The sequence below is a fragment of the Rhodnius prolixus genome, unplaced genomic scaffold (genome assembly GCF_049639745.1).
Source record: "Rhodnius prolixus isolate KJV_2025 unplaced genomic scaffold, Rpr scaffold_1, whole genome shotgun sequence".
NCBI lineage: Eukaryota > Metazoa > Arthropoda > Insecta > Hemiptera > Reduviidae > Rhodnius > Rhodnius prolixus.
The window spans coordinates 27,066,763-27,089,337 of record NW_027411581.1 but is presented as its reverse complement, the minus strand read 5'-3'; the positions used below and the strand labels follow the sequence as shown (position 1 = coordinate 27,089,337).

The 22,575-nt window shown below is 34.5% G+C and overlaps 1 protein-coding gene across 1 annotated transcript; it reads left to right on the top strand.

The window, feature by feature from the left end:
• The first annotated feature begins 5,689 nt into the window (after nt 1-5,689).
• LOC141448252 (protein GVQW3-like) lies at nt 5,690-6,190 on the top strand. The gene has a single exon (XM_074116811.1). It carries the CDS (start codon nt 5,690-5,692, stop codon nt 6,188-6,190), a length of 501 nt encoding a protein of 166 aa, XP_073972912.1.
• The last annotated feature ends 16,385 nt before the right edge of the window (nt 6,191-22,575 follow it).

Sequence of the window (22,575 nt, the reverse complement as noted above, 5' to 3'; positions counted from 1 at the left end):
ACAAGCATGGAAAGCCTTAAAGGATGTATTTACTATGTTTCTTGGCAACAAAAAAAAGATAAAGATTACAATAATATTGTAAAGAATATGTTAGAAAAATTTAAAAATTTAGGCTGTAACATGAGTTTAAAGGTGCATATTTTACATTCGCACCTCGACTTCTTTCCTGCAAATCTTGGTGCAGTAAGTGAGGAGCAGGGGGAAAGATTCCACCAAGATATAATAGAAATGGAGAAGAGATACCAAGGAAGATAGCTGACTACTGTTGGATGTTGAAAAGGGACGACCTGCTTCGAGATCACCGAAGACAAAGCACCAATAGGAGCATGGAAATGAAAAGGAAAAGATTCTACAAGGACTTGCAAAGAACTAGTATTTTACTATGTACGATATTTTCATTATATTTGTAATTGCTTTTTGAAGTAATTTTACTTTACATATCTCTCGCAAATAAAATCAAATTTAAAGTACAATTGCTTATTAATTTTTTGAAAAATGCGGAGCGTTTTGTGAAAAATTCTTACGTGATGGTAGAAAATGTTGTACATTTTTGGATTTAGCGCACAAAAATACATAAAAATCAACCAGCAAATTTAAAACAGTCTGTCAAAAGTTAAAAAAACGCAAGCCTGAGATAACTGATAAAAGAGTATTAAAAGTGCACATATAATGATCATATTGGAATCATTAATTGCAACTAATGCAACGTAAAAAATAGCTTTTATTTCTCTTACCTGTCCTAAAAGGGAAGTATTTTAATCGTGATTTTGAGTTTCCATCGTAAATTACGTCTTGAATGTGGAAAAGGTACCTCTCAAAATTCGGTAGATGGCCTGTATTAGTGTGCTAGAGCGTTTGAGTTGGTCAGCAAGACTCAAAAAGAGTTAAACTCAAATACTATATTTGGTTTGGGTGCCACCATGAGACTCGTCAAGGAACTTTTCGACGAAAACAGCCAATCAGCCTCCTGGAACTGCTACTTTAGGTTATCTACGAGTATTTTTCTGGATATTAAAAAAAAACAAAAATTCTCGCAGAACTTCTATTTGAAACATTTTTTCGTGGTAAATTGGATTAAGGTCAGTTCAGCGTTGGAGAGTAAAGTGGTTCCTCCCTCCGAAATGTCATTTCAGAGTAATGAATGGTCATACCACGTGGGTGTTATACAAAACAAATGGGAATCGTGAGACTCATCCAAATTGTAAGGTGCAACTTTTATGTGACCTTGAAGGAAGAAGGGTCCATTAATATTGGGCGCTCGTAAGGGGAAGTTGCTTTAATTAAAAATGGCCCTTCTTAGGGCTGTATTTAATTTCGACCGAATGGACGCAGTTTTGAGAAATTATTTTTCACATTATTATTATTATTATGTATTATCAGATTCGAGTGAGCAGTAAATTATTATTACTATTAGTTTGCAATTTGAACTATCATCCTTCTCGATACTATTATTGAATCAAGTAGGATAGACGATGGATCTTCCTAATTTGAAGGATTGTTTTATTTTGATATATTTTTAACAAATGTCTGAATGTATTTAATTTATTATTATTAAATCTTTTGGGCAGTCTAACTATTATTGTCATTTTTTTATTATTTAATTACAATTATTATTAAAATTTTATTCTTGATAAAACAAAGTATAATTTATAATAAGAGTTCCTATTGTGATCGATTTACTCGTAACTTTATAGGAGTCGATAATTTCAATTAAAAAAATTTGGTATCGACCAACCAAAATCAAAATATCTATGATTCCCTCAGGTACCAAGTACATACATACAAAATAATGATGATAATAATAATCAAGGCACCACGGTAGCCCAGTGTTTAGAGGTAGGCCGGCAAACCTAGGTAGTTGGTTAGTGGATCCGATTCCCGGTCTAGGCCTTAGATTTTATTTAATGAGATATTTAAGTAGGTAAAAGTAAAGTAAAGTAATCGCCTATTTTTCCAGGCGGGGCTTTACGTCCAACTACCAATTAGGTGTCTTGGACGGAGGCGACTAGCAAACATACTTTACTATAAATTTCTTTTACTAACCATTAAATAAAATCCAAGGCCTAAGACCGGGAATCAAACCCAGTACCACAACACATATTAGTTTCGCGGGTCTCGCCTCTAACCGCTCGGCTACCGTGGCGCCATTAATGATATATTTTTATTGTAGTAAAGTATGTTTGTTTGTCTTCTCCATCCACGACTCCCAAATTGGTAGATAGACTAAAGCCTGCCAAAGAAAAAGTAGATAGTACTTTACTCTTTACGTTTTACTTTTAATAATAAACACTATTATTGATAGAAATACATTTACATTCTTTGGCTTGATTCAATTCCCATCCTCTATCCGCTGGAGAGGACATACTCTCTACATAGATAAATTGACAGATTACCAGGTTTCCCGAGCTAATATAATCGAACTCTTGTTTTTATAATTCTAATTTGAATCTTAGTTGTTTAATGTTTAATTTTGTCTCAATAAGTTGGTTCTTAAATTTCATGTTTTAGATTAATGAAGTGATTTCAATATTTGTACTTATCTTGAATTTACATACTTATTACATAAATGTAAAAAATTTAAAAACTAAAAATCATTAATTACAAGTGATTAAAATTAATAGTTCTGCAACCAGTAAATAGTAAAGTCCAATAAAAAGTTTGACACCCAGTGTATTTAAGTCCAAATTTATTAGTTTGAATAAGTAAAGTATATTACTAGAGGGTCAATGGTTTTAAAAGTTTTTGTTAAAGGGTTCAAGGTTCGGCCGAAAAAAGTTTTGGAACTCTTCGTTTACAACTAAGTGTATAATTGTCCAGTTCTACTTAGATAAACAGATTTTGAAGCGAATAAATTCTATTCTGATTAAGGAGGCCACTACCATTGAAATGAGGGTTAATGCAATGAATCGGAATGAGGTCAGTTTGAACTATTTCTCTTCAGTTGGTGACTACTTTTGGTCCAGCTTAATGAAAACCCATAAACAAACAAACTCTGATTTAGAAAAAAATTATCTCTTTAATAATTGGTAAAAACGAAAAGTTCCTGATAAACTTCAGGGTTCCGGTCAGGAAATCGTCTTCTGAGAAATAGAAAAACATGAAATTATGGTTTATGACGCGGATCCTGTTAGGATGAAGCAATGCTAATTCCTCTTGTGTTCTGAGAGCAGTTTCACCGTCGCGATTAACCAAGTCTAACCCGAATACCTCGTCGCGGGCCTCGGATTTCCTTTATGAATGCCAAAAGGCAGGACAATCGCATTCGATAGGCTTCGTGCTGTTAGAAACTTAGCGCTCCCATTTCTAACTCTTTAGATAACATAACTTCTCGGTCTCACAATTCTATTCAAACTTTTCTACATAGTGGTCGCAAAAACATTGTAAATTATGATATTTCTGAGTGCGTAGGTGGCTAGATTTTTAGGGTTAATTTAATTTTAAGCTTTTAATTTGAAGAATGTGGTGGAATTTGCATTTTTTTTTTTTTTTGTTTAGAAGATGAGAAGTGATCACTTATCGGCAGAACTTACGCTAAACTTATGAGCGTTAGAAAAGTTCTGCTGTTACAACAATCCAGCATCCTCCGCTAGCTAAGACTTAGCGCCATAGCGCTCGCGGACGAGCTATGGTGGGGATAACCATCAAGAAACCTTGAGAGGGAGGATTTTAGAGATTAGCAGGTCCATCGCTGGAAGCTACAACTAATACCTTTGCTCTATTCGCCAACTTTTTCTTACATCACCACCATCCATTTCGGCCAGTCATCAATCATCTTTCATTTTGCTTAGTAACATTATATTCCTGTAGGAAATACGGTATAATTTAACTAAATATAATAATAATAATAATAATAATAATAATACCTGAACTCCCACGCATACTGGACTCCCACGCGGAGGTCCCGGGTTCGAATCCAGCAGCTGACCCTTAGATTTTCTCTTCCTAGGAGCTTCTTACAGCTCACTGTCCGGTGATGGACAGTGTTATCTGTAACGAGAGAACACTGTCCGGAGGCCGGCAGTGCACTGGAAAAAGCTCCGGGCGCTAATGACTTCAGCTGTTGATGCGCCAAAAAAAAAAAAAAAAAAAAAAAAAAAAAAAATAATAATACCTGAATATATATTTAACTTCTATCACCCCAAGCGCATACGTTAGATTAGAAGTGGGGCGGATTCAGCTTAAGAATAAAATATTTTAAAAAATGCTGAATTGGTGGGCCAAACCAATTGTCAATGTCGGTGGATAGGATCCCTAAGTTATGTTATTTGCGTTTATTAGATTTTTTAAATGACCGTAATATACGTTTTAACTGGGTTTTCCGAACTTAGGAATTGCTTTTATTTTTTGGGTACCAACAATGTTTGGTCGGAACAGAATCCTGCTTTTATTAAGAAATATAAAAGTAACATTTTGTCTAGAATGAGAAACCATTTGGTCAGTACAGATATTGAATTTGTGTTGAATTCCTCTTATAATCCATGGTACAGGAATATTTCTTCCTTTGGTTTACCTGAGAATCATTTAGCATTAAAATGTCACATAAATAAGATCAGATTAATTAGCCAGATCAGATTGGCATATAAAAGGCACTCTCAAGTTATTTGTGGTGAAATGCGCTGAACATATTTTCTGAAGAGAAACCTTACGAGCTCTGCCAGACCCACCAGCCAGATACCTTACGCCACTTTCTTTTCCATTGTACACGGCTATCTACACTCAGATCGAAATATATTTCTAAGAATATAATAAATGCAACTGAGACAGAAAATTTAATAAATCTGGTATCCTCTGTTAGTCTGGATGAAATTAATAATATACGTATAAGTATCTTTTTGTTGTGAGCAGCCTGAAATGTAAATTATATAATAGTGTATGATTTTTATTTTGAAGTTTTAATATGTACTTTATCTGTAATATATTACTTACTCTACTATTAATATAAATTCATATATATGTTTATAACTTTCACTTTATTAATTTTCTTTGATACAAATTTATGATTAGGTCAATTTTAGTTTTGCTTATCTAACTAATTAACTACTTGCTTATGAGTTGTCTTGTAAAAGCAATAAACATTATTATTATTATTATTATTATTATTTAACTCCTATGGACACAAATAATTCTATTTTCTGTTGAAATATAATCTATTTTCTACCCTAAAAATACAGCTTAATTTCATTCGAAATTAATAAAAGAAAGTTTAGACTTTACATAGTCGCATAAACCCAAGGAAAGTGTTGCAAAATGCGTAAAATTAACTTTAAAGAGAAATTGTTAAAAGGAGTTAAAAGCAAGAAATTATCTCGAAAGAATTTACAAATCGCTGGATTAAACTGCAAAGCTTCTAAAGAAAAGCAAGAGAGATTGGTATTTATGTTTGCATTATTAAAACCACTGTAAGCAATCGATGCTGGGATAAATATAATGTTTTATTTATTCAGTAATAATAAGATATATTTAGTTCTTATCCTTTGAGATTGTTTGTATGCTACCAAGACATTAATGAAAGCTATCTCATGAAAAAAAATAGTACGAGGGTGAATCAAATATAAACGAGACTTCTCGCCCTTCAGGCACAATAGTATAGGGAGAACGTTCCCGCTTTGTTTGTTATTGGGTAGGTTTGTCAGGAGTGGGGGAAGCACGTGGGCTCGCCTCCTCGACCCTCTCAGTGTCCACCGTAACGATGTCGGAGCAAGAGGTACCTTCGTCAATTGCGCAACGTGTTATAATCAAGTTTCTCGCCGCAGAAGGCGTAAAACCGGCCGAAATCTTGAGGAGATTGACTGCCCAGTTCGGGGAAGAGACACTGTCACGAGCCAGAGTGTTTGCATGGCATAAACAGTTCGTGGAGGGTCGTGATCGTGTTGAAAATGAGAGCCATGACCGCAGACCTCGCACCAGCATTACAGCGAACAACATCAGCAGTGTTCGACGGCTTATTGAAGATGACAGACGTCGTACCACTTCTGAAATTGCAAGTGAGGTCGGGATAAGTTATGGAAGCACTTACTCCATAGTCACAGAGGAACTAGGGTACCGTAAGGTGTGCGCCAGGTGGGTTCCTCGCCTTCTCACAGCTGACCAGAAATTGCAACGTCTTCAGGTGTGTGGGCGTCTTCTTGCACGATTCCAGAAACAAGGAGACCAATTTCTCACTCACATTATCACCTGTGATGAAACATAGGTGCACCACTACACCCCAGAATCTAAACAAGCGAGTATGGAGTGGAGAAAACAAGGAGAACCTGGACCGGTGAAAGCCAAGTCACGTTTGTCGGCTGGCAAGGTTTTGGCTACCATTTTTTTTGACCAGCGTGGATTGCTGCACTTCTATTTTTTGCACGAGCACAGGACAATTAATGCGACCTACTACTGCGATATTTTGAGTGAGGTCCGACTTGCATATCGCCGCAAAAGACGAGACCTATCGATCAGGCAAGTGGTTCTTCTCCATGACAATGCTCGCCCCCATACAGCAGCCTTGACTAGGGAAAAATTGGAGCAACTGGGGTGGGAAACATTGGAACACCCTCCTTACAGTCCTGACCTGTCACCCTGTGACTTTCATGTGTTTGGCCCTCTCAAGGAAGCTTTGGGAGGCCAAAGATTCGATAGTGATGCTGAGGTTGAAGCCTACGTGCGCAATTGGCTGCAAACACGACCTGCATCTTTCTACGAGGAAGGAATTGGAAAGCTGCCTATCCGCTGGGAAAAATGTGTTTCCAAATCAGGAGATTATGTAGAAAAATAAACTATATTCTTTTTTGCGTTTAAAATAAAAATAAATTACAGAAAAAAAAAGTCTCGTTTATATTTGATTCACCCTCGTAAGAAAGGGAAGGAGAAATAAGATCAAGAAGGGAATATTTGTTTTAAAATGTAATCTCAATGTTGAGGAGGGCGGCGCGAGCAAAAAGGCTTTCCTCGTTTTGGCAGATAAAAGGAAAACTCATTCTACCCGCCTTTTCCACAATATTTTCTTCTTTTTATAATTGCAAGATTCTTTTATGTATTTCTTGTTTCAAGAATAAGATATTACTATAGATTTGTATTAAACAGTATTTAGTAACGGAGTTGATATTAAGAAATAATAATGGAAAAACACCTTCTCATTTTGGCGTTGACGCCATTTAATTTTTCAAAATGCCAAACAAATATTTTTTTTATGTCACAGTACGCATTTAAATAGTGGACACACCCGCTGGTTATGCAGGAATTGTCCAGTTTATTTTCCAACCAAGAATGCATTAGATAAAGTTAAAGGCACAAACAATCTGTTGGAAATCAATTAAATAATCAACACAGGTGTGTTCCAATTCTTCCAATTTAGTGGCCCTTGATTTAACTACACACTAGAATTTATCGAGACCGCTTTAATTATCACTTGGAAAAAGAGAGAGTATTTCCTGTCCGGTTTTAAAGGTATTTAATCCAACACCAGCTGCTATTCAGATCATAAAATTTATAATTTTTTCTAATCCACCGGAGTTTCGCAGGAGATGAAAAGAATGTTACCTGTTACGGAAAAATGTGTTTGATCGTCCTAATTCCTCTTGATATTTACAAACGATTTTAATGCTCAAGATAGACGTGAAAGAGATTATTTCTCGAAATCTGAACGCCTAGTGCACGATAAAACTCAGACAGATTAAGAACGGGTTCGATGAGAAGCAGCTTTTTACCTCGTCAGAGAATGTATCATTACTTGTTCGCATTAAAAATACAAATTTTAGTGAATATCATGACAGCCGTTTTTCAAAAATCGGGCAAAACGATTAAGTAAAGTGGGAATTCCAGCTGGATGATTTCGCCTAGGCTTCGATAGTGACATCCAATCTACATGTCTTAGACATTAAATTAGTTTAAAGTTCCTGCAATTTTTCGATTTTCAGTTACACTCCGGCGCCAATGACCTCAGATGCTGACGCGCCTAAAATAAAACAAATCTAGGCACACTGTCCACACCTCCTCACAAAGACAGGCGTATAGTCGGATTCAAATAGGCGTATAGTTTTTTAGAAATGATGGTCGGCCAGCTAGAAGTGAAAAATGTTTTTTTTTAAAAAATGAGCAAATTGAAGTGGTGAATAAGGATCGATTAGTTCCTTATAATCCAAAAAGAACAAACTAACATAATGACTACCTTCTCCAACTAAACCCGGTGGTACTATCGACTTCCATAGTTTAACCTTCATTATGAATCAGGTCAATAGTTCCATAAATTCAAGTTAAATAGTTGCATAATTTTTCTCTTAACTTTAAATGTACGGTTCGCCCCCCGTTGGACTGGTGCTTGCGAATTAGAGGTTTGTTAAGAAGAATGAATTAAACGAATAATTCTAAAAATGAAACTGCAATCTACTCATTGTTAAGTGTAGGAAGATGGCTACGAAGAACAGATCTGGAATTACAATGAGAAATCATTAAATAAAATTATTGACGGAATCGAGACAGTCCGCACCCAGAATTGATCTGTTAATCGAATCATGGAGGAATAAATCTTTTTTCATTAATCGATATTATTATTTTAAACAATACTTATTCTGGAATCTAACTTTTGTTCAATTGTTGGGATATATTTTGTAGTGCCTGAGAAAAAAGAAAATGAATTCGAAAGAATCTATAAAAATGAAAAAGCGGGCAAAGCTCAGAACAAAAAAGATAGCTCACCAGCCATAAAGCTCCACTTTTATGGTCACTAATGCACTGTAAAAGAAACCCGAACTCCCCCCCACAGATCATTTATTGTAGCATTCGAGCCCAGTTGGCCCCATCATTTTACAAGTTACTACGATATTCTTAGTTCGAGTGCCGTTATGGCAATCCTTATTTACTTAGTTTTACGAATTATTAATTGTGAATCTCTCGTTAATTTTATATCTTAATATTAATGGATTAATGAATGTTCGTTACAATTATTACCAGTAAATTTATTTTATTTCTCCATAGTCCTATCACCAACGAGGTGTGGCTATTAAATAACGAGACTGATGCTGCTACAGAAGAACTATGCATGCGCTAAATCCTAACGACCGACAGCTGTGCAGCGCAAAGCCTTCTCTTTCGATTGCAGCGTCTCACTTGTTTGTAGAGAAATCTGTCTGACCGGAACCGTCGTTTGTGTAAGAGGTGTTAGTTTCGTTTTGCCGAAAACATGATACTACACATGTAATAGAGCAACGAAATTTCGGTGAAATTTCACATGAAACTTGGTAAAACCGCTACTGAAACTTTTCTTTCATTAAAAGAAGTTTATGGCAATGAATATTAATCACGTGCGCGAGCTTTTGAGTGGTTCAAGCGTTTCCAAGATGGCCAAGAATAAGTCGGAGATGATGACCGCTCGGGTCGCCCTTCCACGTCCAAAACGGATGAAAATATTGATTAAAATTAATCAACATTACTACCGTGAGGTGCTTGCTCAACTCCGTGAAAGAGTAAAGAAAAAACGACCCGTTTTGTGGAAGAACAAGTCATGGGTTCTCCATCAAGACAACCGGCGCCGGCTCAAACTGCATTATCCGTCAAGACGTTTCTAGCCAAGTACAACATCCCAGTTTTAAGCCATCCGCCTTATTCGCCTGACCTGGCCCTATGTGACTTTTATCTGTTCCCCCAAGTCATATCTGCATTAAAAGGAACACGATTTCAGTCCGTTGAAGCTGTGAAAGAAAAAGCGGCACGCGTTATGCAGGAGCTGACAGAAAAAGACTTCCAGCCCTGTTTCAAACTATGGTAAATTCGCATGGAGCGTTGTAGGGGTAGAGGAGAGGTGTATATTGAAGGTGATAATAACTAAATATGTATAAAATGTTTTACAGCAATAGTCTCGCTATTTAATAGCCACATCTCGTATTTAGGTTAGGTTAAATAAATACATCTGCTCGATATTTTACCTCATTGTCCTAATGTTCTTCTTCTACAGCATATCTTTCATCATACGGACGCTCCAATACATATTTCTCAATAGAAGTTTATCTATTTGCACAATATATTTGTTCTAGACTGTCACTTGATATATAGCTAGTGACTAGTTCAGTGCACAATGCATGACTCTAGATAATCCAAGTAGGACATCTCAACAGTAGAAACCACTATACCCAGCGGAAAAGCCAACTCATAAAATTTCTAAATCTAGAGTGGTTGCGTGGCTACTGAGAGCGGTAAAAGCCGGAAATCACTAAACTGCTCCGCAGCATATTTCTTTTCTTTCTACATTTTATAAGTGTTCTGTGTTAAGTTCACTGTTTCAAGTACCACGGTTCTTCTCTTTTATTTACAAATTTATTTTGTAAGAATTATTAGAAGTACTACAGACTCTACATTTTTATATATTTATTTTGGCTAAAACACTTAGTCGTGTATAGGAGAAGAGAGAACACGAAGTCGCAATCTCCAACTGGAAAACAACATTGATACCAAATAGAGGTGAAGCTGGAGAAGAAATGCTTTAGGTTCTAGCGGAACTTTTACAAAGCAAGCACGTGACTCCTGCTTTGTACGGCTTGCTTGCAGATTTAATAACGATTTTTTACTTCTGTTACTTGAAACGGAGCTACTTGTAGAGGTACATCACTACTGCCCTACGTCTCCTTATTTCTTTGATAGCTACTTCTTTCGTTAGGTTAGGTTCAAGGTAAACAGGGAAAACAAAACATTTTGAATTACAGAATATTATGGCATTTATGACGGAGATTGAAAAAGTCTGGTGGAAAACACGCGTTCTACTTTCTTTGGTCTCAGTTTACGGAATTATATTTCCTTGAAAACGAAGAATTTGTGCAAAAAACAAAGTTGATCTTAAAGTTAATTTGCAACAATGTGATAAAAGAATGCTGTTGAACATTGTTTTTAATCTTAGTAGTTCGCGCGCACCCACATACAAACCAATTTGAAAAAAAGGACTTTTTACAAAACGGATATACCTTACGAAAACTCAATATCGATGCCAATTTGATACCAATCTTAACATTTCCAGTTACCGATAACAGTAAGAGAAAGCGATAAATAAGCTTAAAGATGAGAAAGTGGGCGATAATCTGATGTCAAAGTTGCTCTTGGTATAGGTGAGTTGAGAAGTCAGTGAAGAGGAATGTCTCCAACCATCACTAGAGCAAAGAAAAATGTGTACATTTAGAAATAGAACTTGCAAAGGAGGCTGTGGATCTGTCAGACGGAAGTGCCAGACCTACCAACACACTCTCATGCAATTAATACCTACATTCGGGGGCCAAATATAATTATCTTTTAAAAGAAAGAACAAGGATTGCAACAAACTATATTGATAGATTTAACATTTTACAATTGCTAGAACTTTACATTTTTTCCGAAAAGAAAAACTTTAAAAAAAAAGGTGATTGTGATTGCACTCTGACTGGAGGCCCTCTTTTCTAAAAATAAATTTTGCGATTCAAAATAAACCGATGGGCCTTTTTGGATGAAGATAGATATATATTTTTGAGAAGAATAAAATTTTTGGAGTCATTTTAGAGAAAATCGCTCCATTAATTTGTTTTTCTGGCCCTTCATTCATGCAAATCGGTTCACGTGTCGATAATTTGCAACGATTGCTATAGAATAGAATAGAATAGAATAGAATAGAATAGAATATATTTTATTTTGCCTGTACATATGTTTTACATACAATAGACTCGTCATAATAATCACAATAAACTAGTTATAATGAACTTTGAAATGATCCGTCAAACAATGTCTTTGTACAATTTACTTCAGTTCACTCAACTTTGAAGTGAGTAACAGTCCATCTACTTGACAAGAAGTCCTCTATTTTATAAAACATATTATTCAATAAGAAGTCTTTAATAATTTTCTGAAATTCCTTTTTCTCTGTATTTCTTATTGATTGTGGAATTTTGTTGAACATCCTGGCTGCCATCATGCCCGGCGCCTTGTCAGACCTACACAATCTCCGTCTAGGCAAATGTAAGTCATTTTTGCTTCTTAAATTGTAGGAATGTTCATCACTTCTTAAAACATTTTTCTCGTTGTTCTTTATATGCATTATATTGGCATAAATAAATAACGACGGTAATGTTAATATTCTATTCTCCTTAAATAGTGGTTTGCAGCTGTCCATTTTTCTACTATAAAACATCATCCGTAAGGCCTTTTTCTGCATTTTAAAAATGATTTTTGCATCTGAGGCTGCTCCCCATAGTAGCAGTGCATAACTCAGCTTGGACTGGAACAAGCCGAAATATGCTGTTTTCAGAACATCCAGAGACACCACATCTCTTAGCTTTTTAAATAAGTAAATCAGTCGTGCCAGCTTACCACTCAGCATCTGAATGTGACCTTTCCAGGAAAGATTTGAATCCATAGTAATGCCTAAAAACTTGACAGGTGGGTCATTTTGTTCTTGAATTAGATTAAAAACCTTTGTTGTGGTTTTCCCTTTATTCAAAGATAACTTATTTAGTATTAACCAGTTTTCCAGAAACATCAGACCATTAGAAGTACTTTTTTGAACATTATCATAGATTTTATCTTTTGTAATGAGTGTGGTGTCATCCGCATAAAACAAAAAGTTTCCTGAGGAGCACTCACCAACATCATTGTAATAAATCAAAAACAGGAGCGGCCCCAAAACAGAGCCTTGAGGAACTCCACACTGTACGGTCTTTAATTCCGATGTTTCTCCTAAATGTGACACATATTGCATTCTACCCACCAGATATTGCTTAAAAAATTCCAACTGTCCTCCTTCTATACCGTAGATCTGCAGTTTATTTAACAATATTTCATGTGATACCATATCAAAAGCTTTACTCAAATCACAAAACGTAACCTCACATATTTCTTTATTTTCAAAGGCTTGAAATATTTCTTCAACTAAGGCGCATATGGCGTGCTGAGTCGAACTGTTCGCCCTATAGCCATATTGATTCCTATGAAATAGGCCTAAGGTTTCAAAGTATGAAGACAACTGGTTGGCAACTAGTGATTCCAGTAATTTTGAAATAACTGGTACAATTGCAATAGGTCGGTAACTGGTCACATTATTTACATCTCCTTTTTTGTAAACAGGTATGATTTTTATATTTTTTAAGACCTCCGGAAATGTACCATTTTTCAGACAATTATTTATTAATTTTGTAAGAGGTTTAATATAAGAGTGTATAGTCTTTTTAATAAAATAGTTTGAAAGACCATAATGATCTTCAGTCTTCTTTCCTTTCATCCTCTTCACGATGTCTAATACACTGTCCTCTGCAACCTCCTCAAATTTAAAACTATTTTTGTTTTGAAACTGCTCTAATCGCAGAGTCGGATACTGTGTTGTACTACCTTTACTCACTTCAGGCAGCTCAATAAAGTAAGTATTAAAAGTTTCTGCATTCAAGGTAGTTTCTATATCAGTGTTAGCATTTTTAGCTCCATTAATAACACTCCAAACTGCTTTATTTTTATTATCACTTTGCATTATGTATCTGTCATTGTAAGACCTTTTAGCTATTTTTAGTGTATTCTTATATTTTTTCTTTAACTTCTTATAGCTTTGTCCTAATCGTTCACTACTTTTAACCCAGTCATGAATCATGTCCAATCTGCACTTCATCTGCTGGAGCTCAGCAGTGTACCAGTTCCTTCTTTGCTTATTTCTTTTTTGTTCAATTACTGGAAAGCATAATTCATAATAATACAATAAAATTTCCATAAATTTATAAACATTTTCATCATTATCGGTACCACCAAGTGTTGTATCCCAGTCAACAAGTCCAATTAAATATTTGAACAGGTTTATATTATCCTTACTAAATGGCCTGGTCAGAAAGGTCAATTTTTCTAAATTTCTGACTTTAAATATATTAAAAGATACATTAATAATTTGACCTAAATGATCACTGATGTGGTCATTAATTACACCTATTTTAAAATTATTTCTGTCAATATTAGTTATAACATTATCTAAACATGAATTTAATCTAGTAGCCACTTCTAATGTAAGTTCAAAACCATACGAGTAACATAAGTTTTTAAAATCTAAAACTAATTTATCATTATTTAATACATTAATATTATAATCACCACATATAACAGCCTGCTTTCTTAGACTAAGTAAGTATTTAAAAACCCTAGACATTATCACAAAAAACATATCACAGTCTCTATTCGGTGGACGGTATACTGTTACAATTACTAGATTTTTTATTTCTATGGCTGTAAATTCACACACTGATTCTACAGATAATAAGTTAACTTTAGTAAGTATCTTGAAATGAAATCCAGACTTAATGAATATAGCTACACCTCCATGCTGGGCATTGGATCTGCAGAAGGATGTTGCTAATTTGTAGCCAACAGGCACACACAGCTTCAATCGCTCCTCGCACTTCATCCAATGTTCCGACAGACATAGAACATCATACCTCTCTCTTTGAGCAACACTATCAATTTGCATAATTTTATTCCCTATGCCCTGCATATTTTGGTGCCATATATTGAAACTTTTTATGGTGGAAGTACTGCCACTCGTCGTGGGAATAAAAAAATACTTCCCCTTAACAAGTGTAAGAGCAGATCGTCGCTTTAATGTTACGTAGGGGAGCTCTAACCCTATCATCCTACCAAATTTTATCAAAATCGGACCAAGATTTACAGAGTAATAATAATTTTGGAGGGGGCCTTACATAAAGGGGGCTAACTCCTCTCCCATTCGATGTACAGCATCGAGACCCCAAAAGGCACATCTACATAAAATTCCGAATCGAATGACACCTCATTCATGAAAATCGGTTCACGCGTTTAGGCGCTACGTTGTTTACAAAAAAGGTAACAAGAAGAAGAAGAAGAAGAAGAAGAAGAAGAAGATTTTTTGAAAAAGCCGTTTTTGCTCATTTTTGGCAACTTTTTTCTCGAAACCTATTAGCTATGGGTTGTTGCAAAAAAATTGCAGTTATAAAGGAGGGTTTGCCCTATAATTTAAAGAAAATTTGGGAATTTTATCTTTTATAGAAAAAGAGAAAAAAATTGTCAAAGTTGGGTGTTTTTCAACGTTACGCTTTTTCGTGCAGTTTTTGACGATCAACCCTTATACAACTGTCCTACCGGACAGTTTTAATACAAATTTAGACTAAACAGTGATTGTTGCCTAATAAATTCTATTTACTTAAACTACCAACCGCAATATTAATACCTCTTTGTTTAGTGCTTCTTTCATGGATTCCAGTTACCAATATGGATTAAATTCAGCTGGCTCTCTCCTTTAGGATATTAATAATAGCACTCCATCCCTTTTTATTTCTTTTTTTTCCGCCATACTTACAAGCAAGAAACTTCAGCTAACAGAGCTGGTAAAGTGGTAAACGTGGAGTGCAGGAGAGTGGCTGCCAAGAGGAGCCACCGGTTCTGCTCTTCTACCGACCAGTCAGGTGGAAACTGATAAGATTCAGTAACAGCTTCAGGTCCCACAACCCTACACTCACTGCTCCCGCATTAAATATATATATTCTAAATCTAGCGTTCTCAATCCTCCGCGTACAGAAGACATATAAATAGATCGATTACAATCTTCAACATGTCTAAACATAGATCAACTATTCCCAAACATTTACATGCCTTTATTTAACATTTATGTTGATTTTATTCTTTGGCATCCTAATCTTGGATTTTAAATAGATAACGATAGATATCGACTATCTTTATAGCATAAATATAGTCTTTATATTGAACACGATTCATCCTTATTATTTTTTTTTTTTTAATTATTTAATCCGTCCAACGCATATGCTGACGTTTAAGGAGCGGATTAGTTCAGTGGTTAGTGTTCTACTCAGAATGATTGGCTTTCTAAAGCGAATAGTACCTCCAAGGTAATATTTGCTCAGGAATTTTCGAGTTCAGGCTATAAGTTCAGTGAAGAAAATTCTTCATAGCAAAAAACACCGTCATGGTACCTTGCCGACATGTACTCTACCAGCTTAGTCAGATCGGTACTCTTATAAATCGGCGGAAGACTGGTTTTTGTTTTCTTCAAGGCTAATTTTTGAGAAAATGTTTAAAAACCGGGGGAAAAAATCCAATTAGTAAAAGTAAAGTAAGTAAAGTAAAGTAATAGCCTATTTTTTCAGGCGGGGCTTAACGTCCAACTACCAATTAGGTGTCGTGGACGGAGGCGACTAGCAAACATACATTACTGTAAATTTCTTTTATTAAACATTAAATAAAATCCAAGGCCTAAGACCGGGAATCGAACCCAGTACCACAATACATATTAGCATCGCAGGTCTCGCCTCTAACCCGCTCTGCTACCGTGGTGCCTAAAATCCAATTAGTTTTTGTAGTACTTATCTTGGCTAGATTTTGAGCAAAACTTAATTGCCGCGTACTGTATTTTAATTTTTTGAAATTTTTAGGTTGCGGTGGATAAGTGCACCCTCCTAACCACCCACACCTACACTAGCACAAATCTGAGTTAATTTTCCTCATATTAGCTCATTACCAGATGTCTGTTACATCAACTAAACTACAACTTTTTGAACTTGATTCAGACACGTGTGCACAAACTTTGTTTATAATTAGCTTATCAATTATTCATATACAGGGTGTCCCAAGCTATATGGATAACGACTTTTTCTCGGAAACTAAGATAGCTAGGAAAATATTTCGTTAACTTTTTTGATTCTGCATTACATTAGAAGTGTGAAACCGGAAATATAATGTATAAAACATGTTTATTTTGGACATTTTTGCGATATCAATTTTTATTTCATTATTCTATAATTTATCAAATACCTATGGGGGAAAAATTATTAAAAAAAATTTAAATAGTATTTTTCCTAGAAATAATTACCAAAAACGATTGGCTAATCTCATTGGCGAACGGGATGTGTGAAGTAGGCGGACTGTAGCTATGACGTAGTGACACCGTAAGCCACTCCCTCACCAATAAAAGCACAGTTATCCAGTAGATAAAATGGTGCTCTTTCACTTTCATTCAATTATCTAGATTTTACTTTCATTTACTTCAGAAAAATATTTCGTTAACTTTTTTGATTCTGCATTACATTGGAAGTGTGAATCCGGAAATATAATGCATAAAACATGTTTATTTTGGACATTTTTGCGATATCAATTTCTATTGCATTATTCTATAATTTATCAAATACCTATGGGGGAAAAATTATTAAAAAAAATTTAAATAGTATTTTTCCTAGAAATAATTACCAAAAACGATTGGCTAATCTCATTGGCGAACGGGATGTGTGAAGTAGGCGGACTGTAGCTATGACGTAGTGACACCGTAAGCCACTCCCTCAACAATAAAAGCACAGTTATCCAGTACATAAAATGGTGCTCTTTCACTTTCATTCAATTATCTAGATTTTACTTTCATTTACTTCAGAAAAATATTTCGTGAACTTTTTTGATTCTGCATTACATTGGAAGTGTGAATCCGGAAATATAATGTATAAAACATGTTTATTTTGGACATTTTTGCGATATCAATTTCTATTGCATTATTCTATAATTTATCAAATACCTATGGGGGAAAAATTATTAAAAAAAATTTAAACAGTATTTTTCCTAGAAATAATTACCAAAAACGATAGGCTAATCTCATTGGCGAACGGGATGTGTGAAGTAGGCGGACTGTAGCTATGACGTAGTGACACCGTAAGCCACTCCCTCACCAATAAAAGCACAGTTATCCAGTACATAAAATGGTGCTCTTACTTTCATCAATTATCTAGATTTTACTTTCATTTACTTCAGAAAAATATTTCGTTAACTTTTTTGATTCTGCATTACAATGGAAGTGTGAATCCGGAAATATAATGTATAAAACATGTTTATTTTGGACATTTTTGCGATATCAATTTCTATTGCATTATTCTATAATTTATCAAATACCTATGGGGGAAAAATTATTAAAAAAAATTTAAATAGTATTTTTCAGTACAGCAGAATCGCCCTTGATATAACACCATCAGGCACGTAACGAGATTTCTCGATAGGCAATTTGATGGGCGATATCGACTCGGAGGGCGATTCAGTGGCCACCTCGTACTTCGGATTTAACACCTATGGACTATTTCCTTTGGGGATACCTGAAAAACAAGGTGATTATTCATAACTTTTTTCTTTCTTTCCTTATTTCTGCTTACCTAAAAGCATTTCTAAATCTAGGTGCATCAGAATCAAGCCGGAATTGCATCTGTAGATGAACTAAAGCAGAGAATAGTAGATGCCTGTAACTCGGTTAAAGCTGAAGCTATTTCTTTGGCAGTAAGGGACAATTGGCAGGAAAGAGCATGTCTATGCATCTCTAATGGTGGAGGCCATTTCGAGCATGATCTTTAATATTAATGAGGAGTAAAATTTATAATAAAATAATACTTTTCTTCTTATTCAATCAAAAAACCGTTATAATACTATCATTTTCACAATTCTTATAAGAATCATGTTTTCATTCATAACTTGTAAAATATCGCTCATAGAAAAAAACCGTTCAAGTAAATTTTTCTTTAAAAAAATAGAGGAATCTATTTCTGAAATAAAAACCGCACCTTCCCATTTGAAAAAATGAAGTTGGTGCCTGTATCCCGCTTCTGGAAGCACCGAAAAAATTTTACAAATGAAATTTGGATTTCTAACAAAAAAACTAAGGGGACACGTATTTTTTAGTTGTTTTTCTAGCTATCTTAGTTTCCGAGAAAAAGTCGTTATCCATATAGCCTGGGACACCCTGTATATATGTACATATAAAAAGAAAGTATATACATATATACCATATATATTGCGTAGATATTTTGAGAATCCATTACTGTCTTTTTACTTACACTACTTATTCTTCTTTACAAATTGATTCATATGATTTCTCATCTAATACTCAAAGTAACTTAATGCAAATTGAATTTAGGTTATTTGTAAGCAAGAATTGTTTAATTTATATTCGGTAGCAGCCTTAGTGCCGAATCGAGTTTATTTCTTTCGATGAAATATGGAATCAATTTATAGAACCTTACCTTTTCCCTTTCTTCTTGTATTTACTCAGTCCCTTTTTGAGTTCTTCTTCCAATTTATCTCTCTTGTATGTCAAGCTTTGATATTTTATGCAAGGAAAATAGATCAACGCAGGGAGTTCCATTGAACTAGCTTGAACACGGGATAAGAGCACGTTATATTTGATTTCTGCAAAGTATTGGCTAAAACTATTTTCACTAAACAAAAAACCTCAAGTACAAGCTTGGACCAATTTTTAGTTTCTTGAACTTTATTTTCATTAAAATTGTTTTAGTTAATGTTAAGAGAGAGAGAATGATTGAGGGAAAGCGTAAAGCAGGATTCTATTGGACCTAAATTTGGAGGGCTCCTCTCACTGAATGTGACCATGGCCTGTGCATTTTACTGACATGCTACTTTAGAGGGAACCTCACCAACTTGCATTTCTTAGAATTAACCTTAATCGAATTTTTCAAGAAAAACATTTCAAATAAAAGAAAATCGTTTAAACCATTTTTGAGAAAGCCTCAAACTCTAAGTAAAGTTTGGGGTCAAGGGATTTTAATCGCAAAGTTACATTCAGCTCACCCGCAGCATCCAAAATAAAATATCATGTTTCAAATTCATGCAATTAGTTTTTTTTTGGTGCTTTAGTTCTCGAAATCCATTCACACATACGCATACAATGCTCTTTAAATCACTTTCTCCGACTAAGGAGACCTCTAAAATGGATTTTTCGGTTAAAATTTGTAATTTTTTTAAATTTTGTTTTAATTTATTTATTAAGTTAGACCAGCGCTAGATACACTGTTGATAACAATGACAATAACTGTCACCACCACTACAAACTCACTTATTTGAGGAAATTTGTAATTAAAAATTTAATGTGATCACAACACTTCTAGTGAGATAAATTTCAAATTATCGCTAGTTCAATTAGAACTAAAATATTGCTTCTAATATGTCTTCATTTAGAGCTCTTCAAATTTATAGAGGGTTGAGTGGTTAGGTTATATATTAATAATGGCTAGATATAACCTCCTGCTCTGTGCAACGATATAAAATTCCATTCCGTGTCCCTGCATCCTCAGAATGTGTGATATTGAGCAAAAAATCCTTAGCTGATCACTTACATATCTCATACTCGAGGTGGAAATGAATGCGCTCGGTGTTCAGCAATATACTAAATTTCATTAAATTAGAGACGTTAAGTTATGGCACTATTCTACCTTGTTTCCTCATCAATATATATCTTATCTTATTTAACGACAATTTTCTCTATTATAAGTCACTTTTTTAAATTTTTTAATTAATCAATTATTTAATAATTAACACAAAATACGAAATCACCAAGATTTCAATTTTCTATTTTTTTTAAAGTTGAACATTTTCTGCATAAATGAATCAACAATTTTATTTGTGGGTCTTATTGCAGTTTTGGCTGATACAGACTAGTTGCACTTCTTGCTCTCTTCTCTCACTGAGCGAAGTATTGAGATGGTCTAAAACTTCCAATCTCGAGGTATCATCGCAAATATCTGTTTTAATGTCTATTTAGGTCGGAAAAACTGGTTATAGAAAATATTCTGGGTGTGAACTAAATAGCTCAAAAACTAAAAAATAAAAACCCTCAGGAAGCTGTAACTTTATATTTAGATTTGATCTTACCGAGGGACTTGGCTGCATCCTAGCTATCGAGGTCTTTTAGCTGGTAAGTACGACTGTACAAAACGGATTTTTCGACTTTTTAAAGTTTTTCCCAAAAATAGCCCCATCGATTCTCTTTAAACCATCTACAGTGCCGAACAAAAGTCTGCATACACCCTGAAAATTTGTCTTTTATCTCGGTCGGAAAGGATATCTCGCGTGGCTTCTTTGAATAATGTTTGCAATGTTACGATATGAAAATCCTTGATTATTTAATTTAACTATTAATCTGCGTTCTGACTCAGGAATTTCCTTTCTTTGGTGAACCATTTTAAATAATAATAAATTCTTAACTAACTCAGATCCGCCTATATTCACGTTCCAACTATAACTAATAAATTTGTAAATATTAAGATTTACCCTAACTAGTAAGTATTATTATAATATTGAATTCATCAATTCTGTATGTGGACTTTTGTTCGGGCATGAACTTCGATCTTTTTATTTATATGCAATGGGAGATGCCAGAGGTCTTTTCATCTCTCATATATTGTATATATTTAGTAACAATGGTTACAAATGTATAAATCACATTTTTTACTCTAATAATTCTTTATTTTGAAAATTTCCGAATTATTGTGGTGTATGTAGACTTTTGTTCGTATAATTCTTTGTTTTGTATAATTCCGTCATCAGAACTGCCGCCAACTCTGTAATAATGATAAGCATTATCAATAAGTGTAGTGCATTTTACTGCAATTTGTCCCAGTACTAATAATATTAGATCAAAGTACTTCGACAAAATTTACTTGACAGAGCAAGAATTATTTTTATATTTAAACGGAAGGAATTGGAACAAAATTGTAAATTATTGTAGAGAGGCTTGGTGCAGTATACTTCCGGAGACAGCTGCTTCAATGTTGCTATTTTGTGTGGCTAACGTATATAATGTATTTCATTATTTATTTGTAACTTATCTAGTTTTTATAATTTTAATGTTGAATATGGGATCACTGGATTTTTAAAATAATCATCTACAAAGATTTCGATTTCAAACCCAGCAACTGCCCCTCACGGCATTGTCCAGGGGTTATTGTCTTGTTCTTTGTCATAAACAAAAAAGAAAAATTGAAATTACGACTTATTATTTTATTTTTATTTATTTATTTTTTTAATGATTTAAAGCGCGTCAACATCTAAGGTTATTTGTGCCCGGAGCTTTTTTCAGTGCACTGCCAGCCTCCGGACAGTAAACACTGTCCATCACCGGACAGTGAGCTGTAAGAAGCTCCTAGGAAGAGAAAATCTAAGGATCAGCTGCTGGATTCGAACCCGGGACCTCCGCTTGGGAGTCGAGTACGCTAACCGCATAGCTAATCCTTTCCCTATATTATTATCATTAATTCAGACATCCGTCCAATGCCAGTAAATTCTGAGTCATATCTCTAAATCACAAATCACCCTTTGATTTTGCCACAAAAATTGCGCCATTAAGACCCGCTTCTTTCACTTTAAGACATTATGGACACCATTGTTATTACTGACTATATGAACCCAAACCAAAAATCATCTCTGCTAAATCCATTGCCGTCTATAATGCGTCTTAAATTATCGTCCTAAACATATTAAAGACCTTATAACGTAATTTTTGTTTATCTTCCCTTAATCTATCTGCGAAGTCACGAGGTTTCTTTTTAAAAAAATTAACCCTCTTCCAGAAAAGAATTTTTTCATTATAACTATCATTAAAGCAACTTCAGCAAGTGTGTAATTCAATTAGAATTTGTATTTCATATGAATATAAATATGTAAATATATTTATATAACTGTAAATAAATATTTATTTACCTGCTTTATGTTAGCATAAACACATCGTTAATCCGCTATCTAATAACACAGCTAATTATGACATAAAAGAGCCCCTAAAAAACGTAAACGAATTGAAAATTTAATTTG